The sequence below is a fragment of the Nanorana parkeri genome, unplaced genomic scaffold (assembly GCF_000935625.1).
Source record: "Nanorana parkeri isolate BGI_ZX_2015 unplaced genomic scaffold, ASM93562v1 scaffold719, whole genome shotgun sequence".
In the NCBI taxonomy this organism is placed as follows: domain Eukaryota; kingdom Metazoa; phylum Chordata; class Amphibia; order Anura; family Dicroglossidae; genus Nanorana; species Nanorana parkeri.
Genome location: NW_017306987.1, coordinates 21,723 through 35,227, shown reverse-complemented (window position 1 = coordinate 35,227; position 13,505 = coordinate 21,723). Strand labels below are relative to the sequence as shown.

Sequence of the window (13,505 nt, the reverse complement as noted above, 5' to 3'; positions counted from 1 at the left end):
AGGCAAACAGATAAAGAAAATACACATGTCAAATAGATATATGTGAACTGTCCTACCTGCCTCATTGATGTGGTGATGTTCCCTCATTGTCCAATCTGCAGGCTGGGGGCACATAAGTTATGTTGGAATGCTTATCACAGCCAGCTGTGCTCTACTGAAGCTATTTGACAGGGATCCTGGATCACATGGGTGACTGAATTACAAATCCGTGTCAGCCGAACCCCCGTCAGACACTACACTGTTTGCTCACTAATCCCCTGCCTGCAGAGTGAACAGTGAAGGAACATCACCACACTGATAAGGTCATTAATTTACATATCTGTTTCACTGTTGTCATCGTCATGTGATAAGCCCAGGTATACACGCTTCAAATTTCAGCTGGTTCTTGAGTAATAGGCCAACATTTGCTGAGTGGGTGCCAATAGGCTGATCGAAGGAGCAGGTTGGAAAATTCTTGACTCAACAGATCTAGCAGCCAACCTGCTGCTAGCTCTGTTTAGGTATTCTAAAACAGCGGAGCTGTAGGTTCCAATGTGAATGCCTATAAGTGTTTTGTTTTTTTTCCGATTTATTTGATTTTTCAGGTAATATACAAAAAACACAATACATTAACAAGGGACAGATTACCAATGCAATCGTCACATAGCAGAATTATTGAGTCAAAATCCCAAGTAAAAGACAGACACTAACAAGGGGAAAGACAATGACGTGTGAAGGGGAAGGGGTGGAGGGAGGGGGACGAGACAGGGTGGTGTAAAGGGGGGGTTTTGTGAACTTGCTCTAGGTCCGAGCTGATGCTATATTCACGAAGGCAAAAGATATAGGCGTTCGCTTTCGCCCAGTGTCACAGTGTGCGGTTCAAGCTGAGTGCTATCCTATGTGTGTGTCTACGCAGACAGAAAAGATACAGATATACAGATAACCCACAAAAGTGTTTCTACCCCAGAAGTAGGCGCACAGTAACCTTTACAAGGGCGGGTCTTTCACCCCCGCTGTCCATCCCAGATCATTTCTCGATGACAATCAAATGAGAACTGTAAGTATCAGAGTCCCGGAAGGCCAACCAGCATGCCCATTTCTTATAGAAAGTAGAGCATGAGTCCTTGGCGGTGTACATTAATTCCTCCATCAGTTTAATGTTGTCCACTTTTCGAAACCAGTCCTGCATGGAGGGGGTGTTGGCAGATCCACAGTATCTCGGTATGAGAGATTTGGCCGCATTCAACAGGGATGGGACAATGGATTTCCGGTATGATCGCAGGGAGTCAGTGGTGAGATGGAACATGACCACCCAAGGATCTCTCGGGAGCTGCTCAGCACTGATGTGGTTAATGAGCTGAAGCACCTGTGTCCAGAAAGGTACAATCAACGGGCATTCCCACCAGATATGAGCAAAGGAACCTGGATTCCCACACGACCGCCAGCAGTGAGGGTCAAGGAGGGGGTCAATCGCGTGCAATTTGGTAGGTACAAAGTACCACCTAGATAATAATTTATAATTAGTTTCTAACATGGGGACGTCTATCGATGAGGTTGCAACCAGGGCCATTACACGAGATCTTTCTTCAGGGGTAAGAGTGCGGTGCAAGTCCGTCTCCCATTTGCGTAGGTACGGCGGGGGTGAGTCGTGTTCCTCGGTGAGTATGGCTCTATAGAAGTAAGAGAGGCAATGAGTGGGCACAGATGTGGAGCTTAGAATTGATTCCATGAAAGTAAAGTATCGGGGCGTTCTTAGAGGTTTTGGGAGTGAGCTTATAAAATGGGATAGCTGGCAGTGTTTCCAGGAATCCAGTGGTACCTTGCCCCACTTGGATCTCAGAGTTATCAGCGGTATTAAGGAGGTACCTGTCAACACATCACCCAGTTTAAGTGTGGTAGAGTCCGACCATTGCGCGAAGGATCTGTCAACAAGCCCTGGGGGAAGAAATCAGAGCCCTGTAAGGGCATAAGGCTAGAGTTGTGTGGCCAACGGAACCTGCGGTGTAGGCGGTCCCAGGTACGCAACGTTGAAGAAGTAAGAGGCAATATGGTAGAGGCAAATGGCCTCCATTCGGGGGGTAACCAGATCACCTCCTGCAGAGGGGCCCCACAAGCCGCAGTCTCCAAAGACACCCAACTCTTTCCCACGCCCCCATAAACCCAGTCTACCACTCTCACCATTTGGGCCGCTACGTGGTAGACCCGGAAGTTTGGAAGGCCCAGCCCTCCATTCCGCTGGGTCCTCACCAGTATCTTGCCCGCAATCCTGGGGGTGCGGTTCTGCCATATGTACGTAGATGTTATTCTGGTGAGGGTCCTGAAGTACGAACCTGGCAATTCTATGGGGAGCATTTGGAACAGAAACAGGACTTTAGGGAGAATCATCATCTCTACAGCATTTATTCTCCCCACCCAGGGCAATGTACGTAAGGAGAAGAAGGTCAGATCTGCTTTTACCAAGTTCAGTAGGGGTATAAAGTTGCAAAGGTAAAGGACTGAGAGCTTACGTGTTAAGTGAATGCCCAAGTATCGAATGGAATGGGAGCGCCACTGGAAGGAAGGAGAAGTGCGTGGACCAAGGAGAACTGGGTGAAGGAGGCGCCAAGCGTCTACTAGCTGAGACCTGTGGAGGGCCATGTGCAAAGAGGCAAGATGGGTAGGCGGATTACGCGTGACCCCTGAGGAGGAGTCCAATAGGGGATCTAAGCATAGGTTCAGGTCCCTCGCCAGAAAGAGTCTACCTTTACGGAAATCCTCAATGTTACCTAGGACCCGTCTCAAAAAGGACACCTGATGTACATTCGGGGAATATAAGAGAGATGCTTCTCCTGAAGGAAGACCACGTCAGCGTGAATGCTTATAAGTTGATAGAGAACTCTGTTCTATTGCTAAAAAAAATAGAACCGTGTACATCCTGCTTTAGAGTAACAGCTCTGTGCAGTGAAACCCGATTTGACATATAGTGCTCGTCCTACCTCAAGCAGAGTTAAAAGTTCTGCTGTGTAGGGATTACAGGAAGCTAGAGTACTAATTACTTAAAATAAAAATGTATTTATTTTTCATTTTATGAATGCATAACTGGATTATTTTTGTATTGCTTTAATGGATGCTCAATCAGCTGTACATATTTGCCCTCCTTCTGCTCCCCCCGCTGTTCTGTTCTTCGGAGAGGAGCGAAGAGGGAAGCCCCGTGTATAGATAAGTCTTGGCAAAAGCACAGGTTCCGTTTCAAAAAATGATGGAGGTTAAACGAACATTTGTTTTATGTGCTTTTGATGTATAAAATATAAAGGAAAATGTTTTATTTTTTCAGCTGAAGGTGTTTTGTACACATTGAACAACACATTGTACTTAAAATGAAACTCATAGAAGGTGTTTAATTATAGAACATTGTTATTTTCCAAGGAAATATTCTCCGTAAAGTAGTGATTTCTGCAAGGTTTACTTTATTGTGGTAGATGGTTTGTCTCCTTTAGTTAAAATGACTGATATCGTAGAATAAGCAGCCAAACAAAATAGCCACGCAGATGTCAAATGTTTAATTTCCTGCACAGGATGGAACCCTTTACATAATAGTAAACATAGCATAATAATGATTACATAATATTAACCTTGACATAATCATGAATGTTTTTATGACCACTTTCACCTAAAGAATCCTTTTTTGTTAAAGGTTTTCTAAGTTTTTTTTTTAATCAAGTGATCTTGTTCACTGTGTAGGCTCTACTGTATACACCTGTATGTTAAACAAGAATGGCGGCACGGAAAGTGATCTCACGGTCAGTAGGATAACCCCAGAGAAGTCGCCCTCTTCCCTGGCACCTGACTTTGAAGGTGCGTATTAGGTAGATCATGCATTAAGAAAATGTACAAATATAATTTTGGTCAAACACGATTGAGGGACACAGCCTGCCTGCTGATTGACCAAAATTTTGCTCCTGGCGTTTATCTTCTCTAATTTCCTTTTATTTGCTGGCATCCTCATATTCTAAATGGCTATAATGTGTCCTGACCAATGTATTTCTCAGAGATGAAGGCTGCTTGGCATAGACTCATGTGAACAGAGGCTGATGTCATTCCCAAAAATTAATCCTGGTCAGGCAATCAGGCGTGGTTCTCTCATTCCACTCCGGTTGACTGGTCTCACACCGCCCAAGTCGGCGGCGTTCACCTGTTGGTATCCCACAGGGGAAGTGAAGGAGACAAAAACGAGGCTCTGTAAGTGCAGTAACTAAAAAGATTTGAATGCACTTACAGAAACAACGAACATCAAAGCTTTTGAGCGTTAGCAGCACTCAGCTGTGAGAGGCGAAGGCAGTTCTTCCTTTGACGCGTTTCGTTCATTAACTTTCTCAAAAAGGAATGACCGAGGAGGCCTTAGTGTTTCATGGTCCATCACGTCTTTATTTTATGATTGAATATCATTAATATCCGTACCTTTCACTATATAAATCATGCACATGCCAAGTCATTGATATTCGTTGATTGGTACATGAAATATTTGTTGTTAGATTGATACAAACATATACGTGTTGTGGCTGGTCCAATTTAGACTGTTAGGTACACACTCCTAGCGCAGTGATTTTTGTTTTTTATATGGATCCTGTGGTCATTGGTTCATAGAAAAAGAGTTGTAAAGCAAGGTCCAAAATTGCCAGAGTTCGTCAGCCCTCTAAAAGGCAGAGGACCCTCCCACAGGTAATCAATTCAGAAAACAAAAGTCTAAAGGTGCCCATACACTTTACAACTCTCGCAAGACTTTTGTCTTGCGAGGGTTGTAAAGTACTTAAAAAAACGGACGATCTGCCCATCTTGGACAGGCATATCGTACTTGCGATCATCACAAGCCCGCCCCCCTGAGGGGCGGGCTTGCGATGACTACAATCCTGAACGGGCAGTGTGCGCGTGCGCACATCGGCATGTTCGCCAGTTATATCTCGATCATGTTAAAAACCAGCCGAAAATCGTACGATTCTCGGCGGGTTTTTCAACATGCTCGAAATACAAAAGTACATTAGAAACGGTCGCACGCCTTCCATACACTGCACGATTCTCGTACGATCGCGGGATTTCCCGCGATTCTCGTACGAGAATCGTGCAGTGTATGGGCACCTTAAGGAGTGCACAAATGTATTTTATTGACCCATGTACAGTATATTACAAAGACAACAGAAAGCTCTGATAAAGGGGTATTGTTTGACCCCCTGAAGCGCGTTAGCTGCTTCCTGTTGTGTTTGTGATATATGTGGACCAATAAAATACATTTTTGGACTACTGAGACATTGTTTGGGTGCTCTTTTTTATTTGATTATCTACCATTGCCTGTCCATAGAGTGCTTTTACTGGTCACAGGGCTCTCTTATTGGACTCTAAAATGGCAGGGTCTTAGCTAAGAATCCAGAGGGAGTCAAGCCCCAGTAAAATAAAAAAATGCATCTAAATCAGAGAGGGACAAAAAATAAGCTTTTTGAGTAATAAAAGTAACGAAAGCTACCGTGGTGTTGTGTCTGCTGTCAGGCAGCATTTTACTTTGCAAATTTAAAATGGAGCACAACGTCTAGCAAACGTACCTGGGAGTTACCTCAATACTACCTATGGTACATTTTACATAAAAAGGCCAGAAATTGCAAAATGCAGCTAAAGACTTTTTCACGTGCATGTATAAAGATACTGAAAACATTATTCATTTAAAACTGTATTGGCAGCCGGATTATAATTGCTGCCTTGATTGGCCCTATAAATTCACAAGTCAGACGCTGTGCAGATTGTTGGATCTTGTTTTGCAGTGACCCCGTTCAACCGACAATACTGCTATTGTGTTGTTGCCCTGCTCCAGCCGAGGTGAGGGGTGCTGCATATCTGAGCGATTTTCCCTATTGTCTTGTTCTAGATACCGCCCAAGGCAGTATCGCAGGCATAGCATAAACATTCTTCCTTACAAGTAAACTCATTCGAGTGGCAGTGGAAACTAAAGGGACCTTTGCAAAAAAAAATTAAAAAAAGCTTTTCCGTGCTGACAACGGCGTTGGAGTAAAAGGAGAGTTTAGTGATTCTTACTGGGTGCACATAGCTGCACCACACATGGCTAATTCTATGGAGGTCAATGATTGGTTGTTCCATTATCCTGACAAATGCATGTGTGTTATTTTAAGCACTTTCCACATTGTTTGGCTCATTCTGTTGCTTAGCATAGTTAAATGGACAGCAGAAACCCGTCAGAGGCCCTTACCTTTCCCACTCTAAAGTTGCAGCTGGTTTTACTCTTAAAGGAGAACTATGGGGTCAGTGTTTTTCCCCATAGTTCTCCTTAGGGTAACGGGAGGACACAAACTAGCGTCCTCCCGTTACCCTAAGCTCAGTATACCGCGAGCTACAGCTCGCGGTATACTGAGACGCCGCAGCCGGAGCGGATCCCGACGTAGATGACGGGATCCGCCCAGCTGCGTGAGTGACAGCTGGCTCTGCCTATCTAGAGGCAGAGCCAGCTGTACCCGCCCCCTCCCCCGTCCGTTCCGCCAGTCAGCGCTGGCAGATCGGAGCGGGGAGAGGGGAATCCAGCCCCTTCCCCTGTCACGGCAGAGAGCCGTGACAGGATCGAGAGGTGAGCGAACCTGGTATGTGATCTACTGAGCCGACCTGTGACAGTCTCATTGTCACAGGTCGGCTAGAACTATGAGGTGAGTGGAAATCACTCATCTCATAGTTCTCCTTTTAAGTTTGAACTCCAGACGCACAAGCTTTTATTTAAATTAATTTTAAGCCAGCCTTCCGGCTGCGGTGAAACTACAAATCTCATAAAGCATCTGTCTCTGGGAGTCATGTCTGTGACTGTCAGAGTCTTGCAATGCCTCATGGGATTTAGACCCCATTCACACTGAGCTACATCCGCAAAACGGCTTTTTCTGCGCTGATTTGAGCTGAGTGACTTTGAGAGACATTGAGCTACAGTGCACATATTGTTGCGCTACGTAGCGCTACTTTTGGCATGGACTTTGTAGCTGCTACATTTGGACTGTATCCAATCAAAAGTGGTCTTGATGTGACATGATTCCTCTTCCTGTTTCCTGCTTATGCTCCTGCTTATATTTCTGTGCAAAAGTGACACTTCTGTAGCGCGACGTATCGCAAATTCGTGCAACATTGAGCTACACCATTTATGTCTTTTGGGCCAAATCGCATAAAAACCTCCAAAAAATAGGTCATGTTCAAGCGACAGGCTTGAGCTACAAGCTACAGGCGACTTTGAGCTGTGAGATGGGAACGGCTCCATTGAAATGCATTGGACATGAGCTGATGTTTGAGCAATTTTTGAGCTGAAATCGCGCTACAAATCGCTCAGTGTGAATGGGGTTGTATAGTTGCACCACAGCTGGAGTTTGCCTACTCCTGCACCACAGGCTGCCTGCAGAAAACTACAAGAGCATATAAGACCATTCACCCACACAATGAAAGAGAGCAGTAGTAGTGACTGGTCTTTAAGGCCTTGTTCACACCAAATGCAGAGCAGATCTGCAGGAGTTTCTGCACACACAGTGCAGTGGGTTGTGCCGCGTTTTTGATGTGTTCGGGGCCGTTTTTGGTTAAAAAAAATGACATTTTTAAAAAAATAGTTTAAAATAGTCTTTCAGTGCATTCCAGGGTGTTTGCATGCGTTCCAGAGCAGGTAAAATAGGGCCTGCTGCAGTTTTTTTACCTGCACTGGACCTACTCTGGAATGGAACGCTGCGATGTGAACTGGAGCTAAAAATACCATTGGAATACATTGGACGCAGTTTTGCTCCGGTTTGTAACTGCTCAGCTCTGCTCCTGGAACGCGCTTGGTGTGAACAAGGCCTAACACAGGAAGCTCCTGCAGTTTCACACTGGATTAATGCACAGATATGGGAGAAATATACAAAGCACACCAGTAAGTAAGAATACATAAGCCTCTGGTAACCATATTTGCTAATCATGAAGTGCAGCTTTTAACCCTGCATGATCTGATTATCACAAGCTCTAGTTGAATTTGTCCTGTCACATACTTTAATTGGCTATATATTGCATCTTCAAACATGCTGCCAGCCAGAAAACAATTGATTAGATTGAGAGAAAACAATCAAGAGCAGTAAAATATTTTCCACTGCCATGGAGGATAATCTAAATTGCTATTTCCTACTTCAGTCCCTCACACAGTGACCCTAAATTCTTTGATTTGTTGTTCATATTCTTCAGATTTCACAAAAATCGTCTTTGCCCCTCTTACAGTTGACCTGCCACGTTGTTCCATTTTAATTAATGTTATATGAAAGCATTGTGGGGCACCGATTTTATAGAACACTGAATGATATACATTCCCCATTAGTGTCCCTATCTCTGGCAATTCCCTGCACGCAGCCATGATCCCTGACCCCAGGCTCTTTGTTCCTTGTTTGGCTTTGAAGCTTTCACTCTAATCTCCAATGGGAGCACAGAGTGGTGCTGTGCGCCAAGTTCAAGGCCTGCGCTGCATGACAAATTTGATATTTTTACTGTAAAGCCTATCTGATGCTTCCACATGCCCCAGATTCTTTCCTGAATGTTTTTGTGCTAGTCTAGACTTCTTTTATTTGGATTTGTGTGCCTAGCTATTTTTATCACCTAGTTGTATTTCGGTACTAGGTGGAACCTGGTGGGCTGAGTTGGCCCCTGGCTCTTTGTATATCTTTGATATCTCTCGGCTATTATTCTCAACTCTGTTCCCATCCACCTGGGAGTTTAGGTGACAACTAAGAGGGGGTTCTCTATACTTAAAGTGTATTTCCACTTTTGCAGAGAAATTGGGATAACAGGACAAATAGAGAGGGATACAGAACGCAATTAAAACCTGACAGATGTTCGAATTCCTCTCCACTCTATCAAAAAAAAAAATGGTTTTGCTTTAATATTTATCGTAATTAACCCTAATTTTCTGTATTTTGCTGGCAGATCTCTAGTTGTAAACTGGATTTGAACAATGTCTATTCTAACAAAGGGTTAAAGATCTAGTAGCATTGAATGTTAATTAGAGGAAACTCAGTGAGGGGAATTTATCAAAATCTGGGGCAGATGCCCAGGGCAACCAATCAGCTTCTCTCTTTAGTTTGTTCAGTTAAGATTTGAAAATGAAAGAGAGAAGCTGAATGGTTGCCATGCACATCTGCTCCAGATTCTGTTTGCTTCAGTTTTTTGATAAATTCCCTTCAGTGTGTCCCTAGTCTTTCTATGGGGACAGACTCCTTTTCAAGCTGTTCACAGTAGATTGCAGTCTCCCCATGGAAAAAATAAATAAATATTATTTTTCGTTATGCTGTGTGAATAGGAACACATAACAAATATATAGAGGGGCTTTCTCAAATTTGACTGCAAAAGTGGAAATGCACTTTCAGAGAGATGTTCCTTTTGTGTCTCTGGGAAAGGAAGTGAAGCTAAATCTCCCTAGCAACAACACAGATGGCAAAAAAAGACCTGGTGAGGGTTCTAACCATTCATCATTCTTTCTAAAATGAAAAGGGGACTTAACATATACTTCACAGTACAATTGAATGGCCTTTCTCATTTTAATGCAGCTGCAGAATTTCCTTAATATTAGACGTTCGCTGGTTGCTTTTACTGCACTTCACTGGCCAGTTGTCTTAGTTTAGTTTTAGTCTTACTTTAATCCCGTGCTGGAATCTACACCAGTCTTTCACTAAATTTGTATGCAGGACAGCAGCCACTTGTCACATGATTTTGTACTAAGCAAGCATCTTCTCATGCTCCAATGTGTGTGGGCGGGGCTTTAGTGTATATAGTGATGGAGGGCAGGACTGGAACCAGGGAATACACTGGCTGCAAATTTACAGACTCAAATACAGAGCCCTTTGAAAGGGGCAGATTTCAGGAAATTTAACAGTACAGGTATTTGTCTGAACTTTTACTGACTGGAGCATTTTGCAGGGGATGGATTCTATCTGGCCATTGGAGGAGCAGTCGCTCAGCACAACTGGAGCCATATCACCACTGTCCTTCAAGATGAGAAATTCAATTGTAAACTTATTGACTGTTCAGAGGACCTGGGGATGATCAGCATACAAGGGCCTGCCAGGTAGGGAAACTATGGTCACACAAATTACAATCTGATCGCACAATCTTCTTTAGATCAAATATGTAGAAGTGAGGGTCTGCTTAATTGGATATAAATAAAAGATTGTTCACACAGGCCTCACACAACATAGTTGGCAGATTGTGCAGAAATGTATTAATACATTGCACATAGCTCCCAACTCTCCCTAAGCCCTCGTTCACACCTGAACGTTTTGTAGCGCGTTCTACGCTCGACGAACGCTCTACAAAACGCTCAAAAATATAAATCCCATTGTATTCAATGGTCTCGTTCCCACCTTGGCGTATTTAGGCCCGTCCCTAACGCGCCTCAGAACGGCCCACGCCTGAAAAGGTACATGTACTACTTTGGGCCGCTTTGTTGCGCGTTTCCATTGGGATACAGCCAAGTAGCCTTCGGAAATGCGCGTTTGTCGCGCAACTTTTTTACCGCGAATCGCGGTAAAAAACCACGCGCCGGTCGCGCATATGCAATACGCCTAGGTGTGAACGAGACCTAATTTGTGTCCCTCGCTAGTAACCAGATCCCTCTTTTTGGTCTGATGTATAGATCTATCTAAAAAAAAAAGTCTTAGGCTCTGTTTACTCTTGCGGTGTGTGTAGATGTGCAATAGTTGTGCATTTTGCCGCACGTCAGCATAAGGTGGCTCATTCATTTCAATTAACTGCCCTATGTGTGCCAAACACAGCAAAGAAGCTTATGCAGCAGTTTGAGCTGCTAGTTCCACATAATTGGTGACTGCGTGTTCATATGCATTTTTCTCAAGGTAATACACATCAAGACTCCTGTTTTGCCTGCCATGTTTGGGGTGCCATTAAGAAGTAATGGTACCGCAAGTGCGACATGCACTTTTTGCAGGTTGCACGCAACAAGTGTGAATGGGGCCTTATTTTCTTACCAAAGCTTTTTTACTGGCACTATGCCAGTATATCCCAGTATATAGGAAAAGTATTGCTGAAAAAAACATTTTAAAGTTTATGCAAACATGTTTTGCATATTTATATTTCACAGTCTGTATAACTAGGGGTGTATCTCTTGTGTACCCACTTTGTTCTGAAAGGTATCCCTCTTTCTTATCTCCGAAAATTGGGAGGTATGCATTGCATTGCTCGTGGCAGCCTAAACAAACCGTTCAATTTGTATTACATTTTGTAGACCTCTATTACTACTTAGTTGTTGGTAGATCTCAATGAGATCTTGCAAACAGATTGTAATGTGTATGTATGGTCATCTTAAACCAACCAATACAAAAATGCTTTCCCCCATGTCCTTGTACATTGTGTCCTTGTACATTGTGTCTGAATATATACTTTATTTGACAATAGCCCTCCATCTTACCATGTTGCCAGGGCTTAATAGTTTAAAGACTTCCCTGCATGCCTTCCTCCTCTTCTGAGGCTGCTGTGAGCAGCACTATGAATGCAGTTCTATCTGCAGTCCTCACCATACAGGCAATTAGAAGGCAGAGCCAAAATGACACGACAACTGTACAAGTGCTAATTCAATGGGCAGCAGTTATGTATAGGGCCAATTCACACCTGTCCATTGCGGTGTGCACATTACCGTACACACATTAGCACATTGCAGTGCCAATTAATTTCAATGATAACCCAACACACTAAGGTAAGACATCTACTGCAGCGCGCCACAACACTCCATATTGCACTACCGTGTGTTGTGTCAGGTAAAAATAGTGTGTTTAATTGAATGATATTCCTTAACCCTTAACCCAATGCACATTAACACGAAACGCAATGCATCTGAGTGGACAAGTCGGAATGGGTCCTAAGCCACAGTGCAAATCATAGATCGCTCACCCAGTGATAGGAAATGTTCTCAATGTAGGCTACCCGTATAACTGACAGGACCTTTATATAATAATATTACTGAAAGTGCCTTTCCACCTTGACGATTTACAGCATTCTATGGTAAATTGTCAGAATTCACCCGCCTTCCTTAAGGTCTTTCTGTACAACCTGCCATGTCTGTTTAAAATCAACAAGCTCCCTTTCTCTTGTCTGCCCCCCAGTCTGTATTCCTTTCAACTTGTATCAATCTTTAATGCGGGTGGCATACATACTGCAGGCGAGTGTGTGTGTGTGTGTGTGTGTGTGTGTGTGTATGCGAGCCGAGCACCATGTGACAGGCCAAGAGCAGAGGACTATCGCATTAACATCTAATAACAGAAATCACTGCAATCCTTACTGCCACATGCAGAATTCTTATACAGCCTGCATGTCTAGGCAACTCCAGAGGAGTGTAAGAGTTACGAAAATGCCAAAAAGTTCAACTTTAAAGTAGCTAAATCAAACTTTTATAAGGTATTTCACATAAGGGTGAAGAGTTTGGAGAAGGGAGGAGAAATGAACAATCTAGGACAACATAGATGATTTGGAAAAATTCTCCAATTCAGCTCACTTTCTAGTTCATCTATGTTGTCCTAGATTAATCGCTTCCCCTGCCTTCTTCAAACTCTTCACTCTTCAGTGAATGTCAGATGAATTATTTTGCTAGTACTTACTCTGATATGTGGGTTTTCAGAGCAAAGTGGAACAACTAACAGTGCTTCCAAAGAAGTCTTTACTTCACTTTTAGAGATCAACCTGTAATACTCTGTGCTGCTTAAGGACTCTGCTTCTTCCTCTAACTCTCCTCTCCTGAAATACTCTGTGTTGCTGGAGGACTCTCATCCTTCCACTAACTAACTGTCCTGAAATACTCTGTGCTGCTGGTGGACTCTTCTTCCACTAATTAGCTCTCCTCTCCTGAAACACTCTTCACCTTCCACTTTTTTTTTTATCATTGAGGTACATGATAGTTCTCTCACTATCCTTGGCTGATATTTTCAATGTCCTTGGCCTTCCCAGTCGCTCCATTCTGCAGGAAGTCCTGGATGAAGATTTGAGTAACGAAGCCTTTTCATTCTCCACTCACAAGATTGTAACTGCAGGAGGATTCAAGGTAGATGGGTTCACTGACATGTTTTCCAATTGGTGAATCTGTGTGTGAAATGCTATGTACAAAAATATTTACCTTGTATAACTCGGCAAACGCCTGATGTATGTAGTCTTATATTCAGCAAGCAGATGGAGCTTTAGGCTCCTTTCCAGATGCCGTACTCTGTCCTATCACCTCCGTGTTATTTACACAGACTAGTGAAGGGGTCAGAGCAGTTATGCTGCCCTCTCTCTTCTCCTCCCTCTGTACAATACTGATAACTACCCCTGTGTTCTCCTTTAGTACTTACAGCAGAGTGCTGTATCCTCTTTAATTTATTGCATATTTGTTCGTCAAAGGTGTTATATAAGTCATGAAAGCGCATAAAAAATATAAAGGTTTTGGCTGTACATGCATTTTAAGTACATATTTAAACTGAAGTGTTTGGTGAGTGGAATGGTGAAATGGTGTTATTTCTAGTCTTGAGAAA

General features: G+C 43.4%; 1 protein-coding gene across 1 annotated transcript in view; it reads left to right on the top strand.

Moving 5' to 3' along the window:
- Positions 1-13,505, top strand: part of LOC108793117 (sarcosine dehydrogenase, mitochondrial-like) — a 74,688-nt gene that overhangs the window by 40,254 nt on the left and 20,929 nt on the right. Inside the window, exons 15-17 of the mRNA XM_018564071.1 lie at positions 3,700-3,813; positions 9,913-10,060; positions 12,946-13,039. Coding sequence (XP_018419573.1) covers positions 3,700-3,813; positions 9,913-10,060; positions 12,946-13,039 — 356 coding nt within the window. The remainder of the gene's footprint in view (positions 1-3,699; positions 3,814-9,912; positions 10,061-12,945; positions 13,040-13,505) is intronic.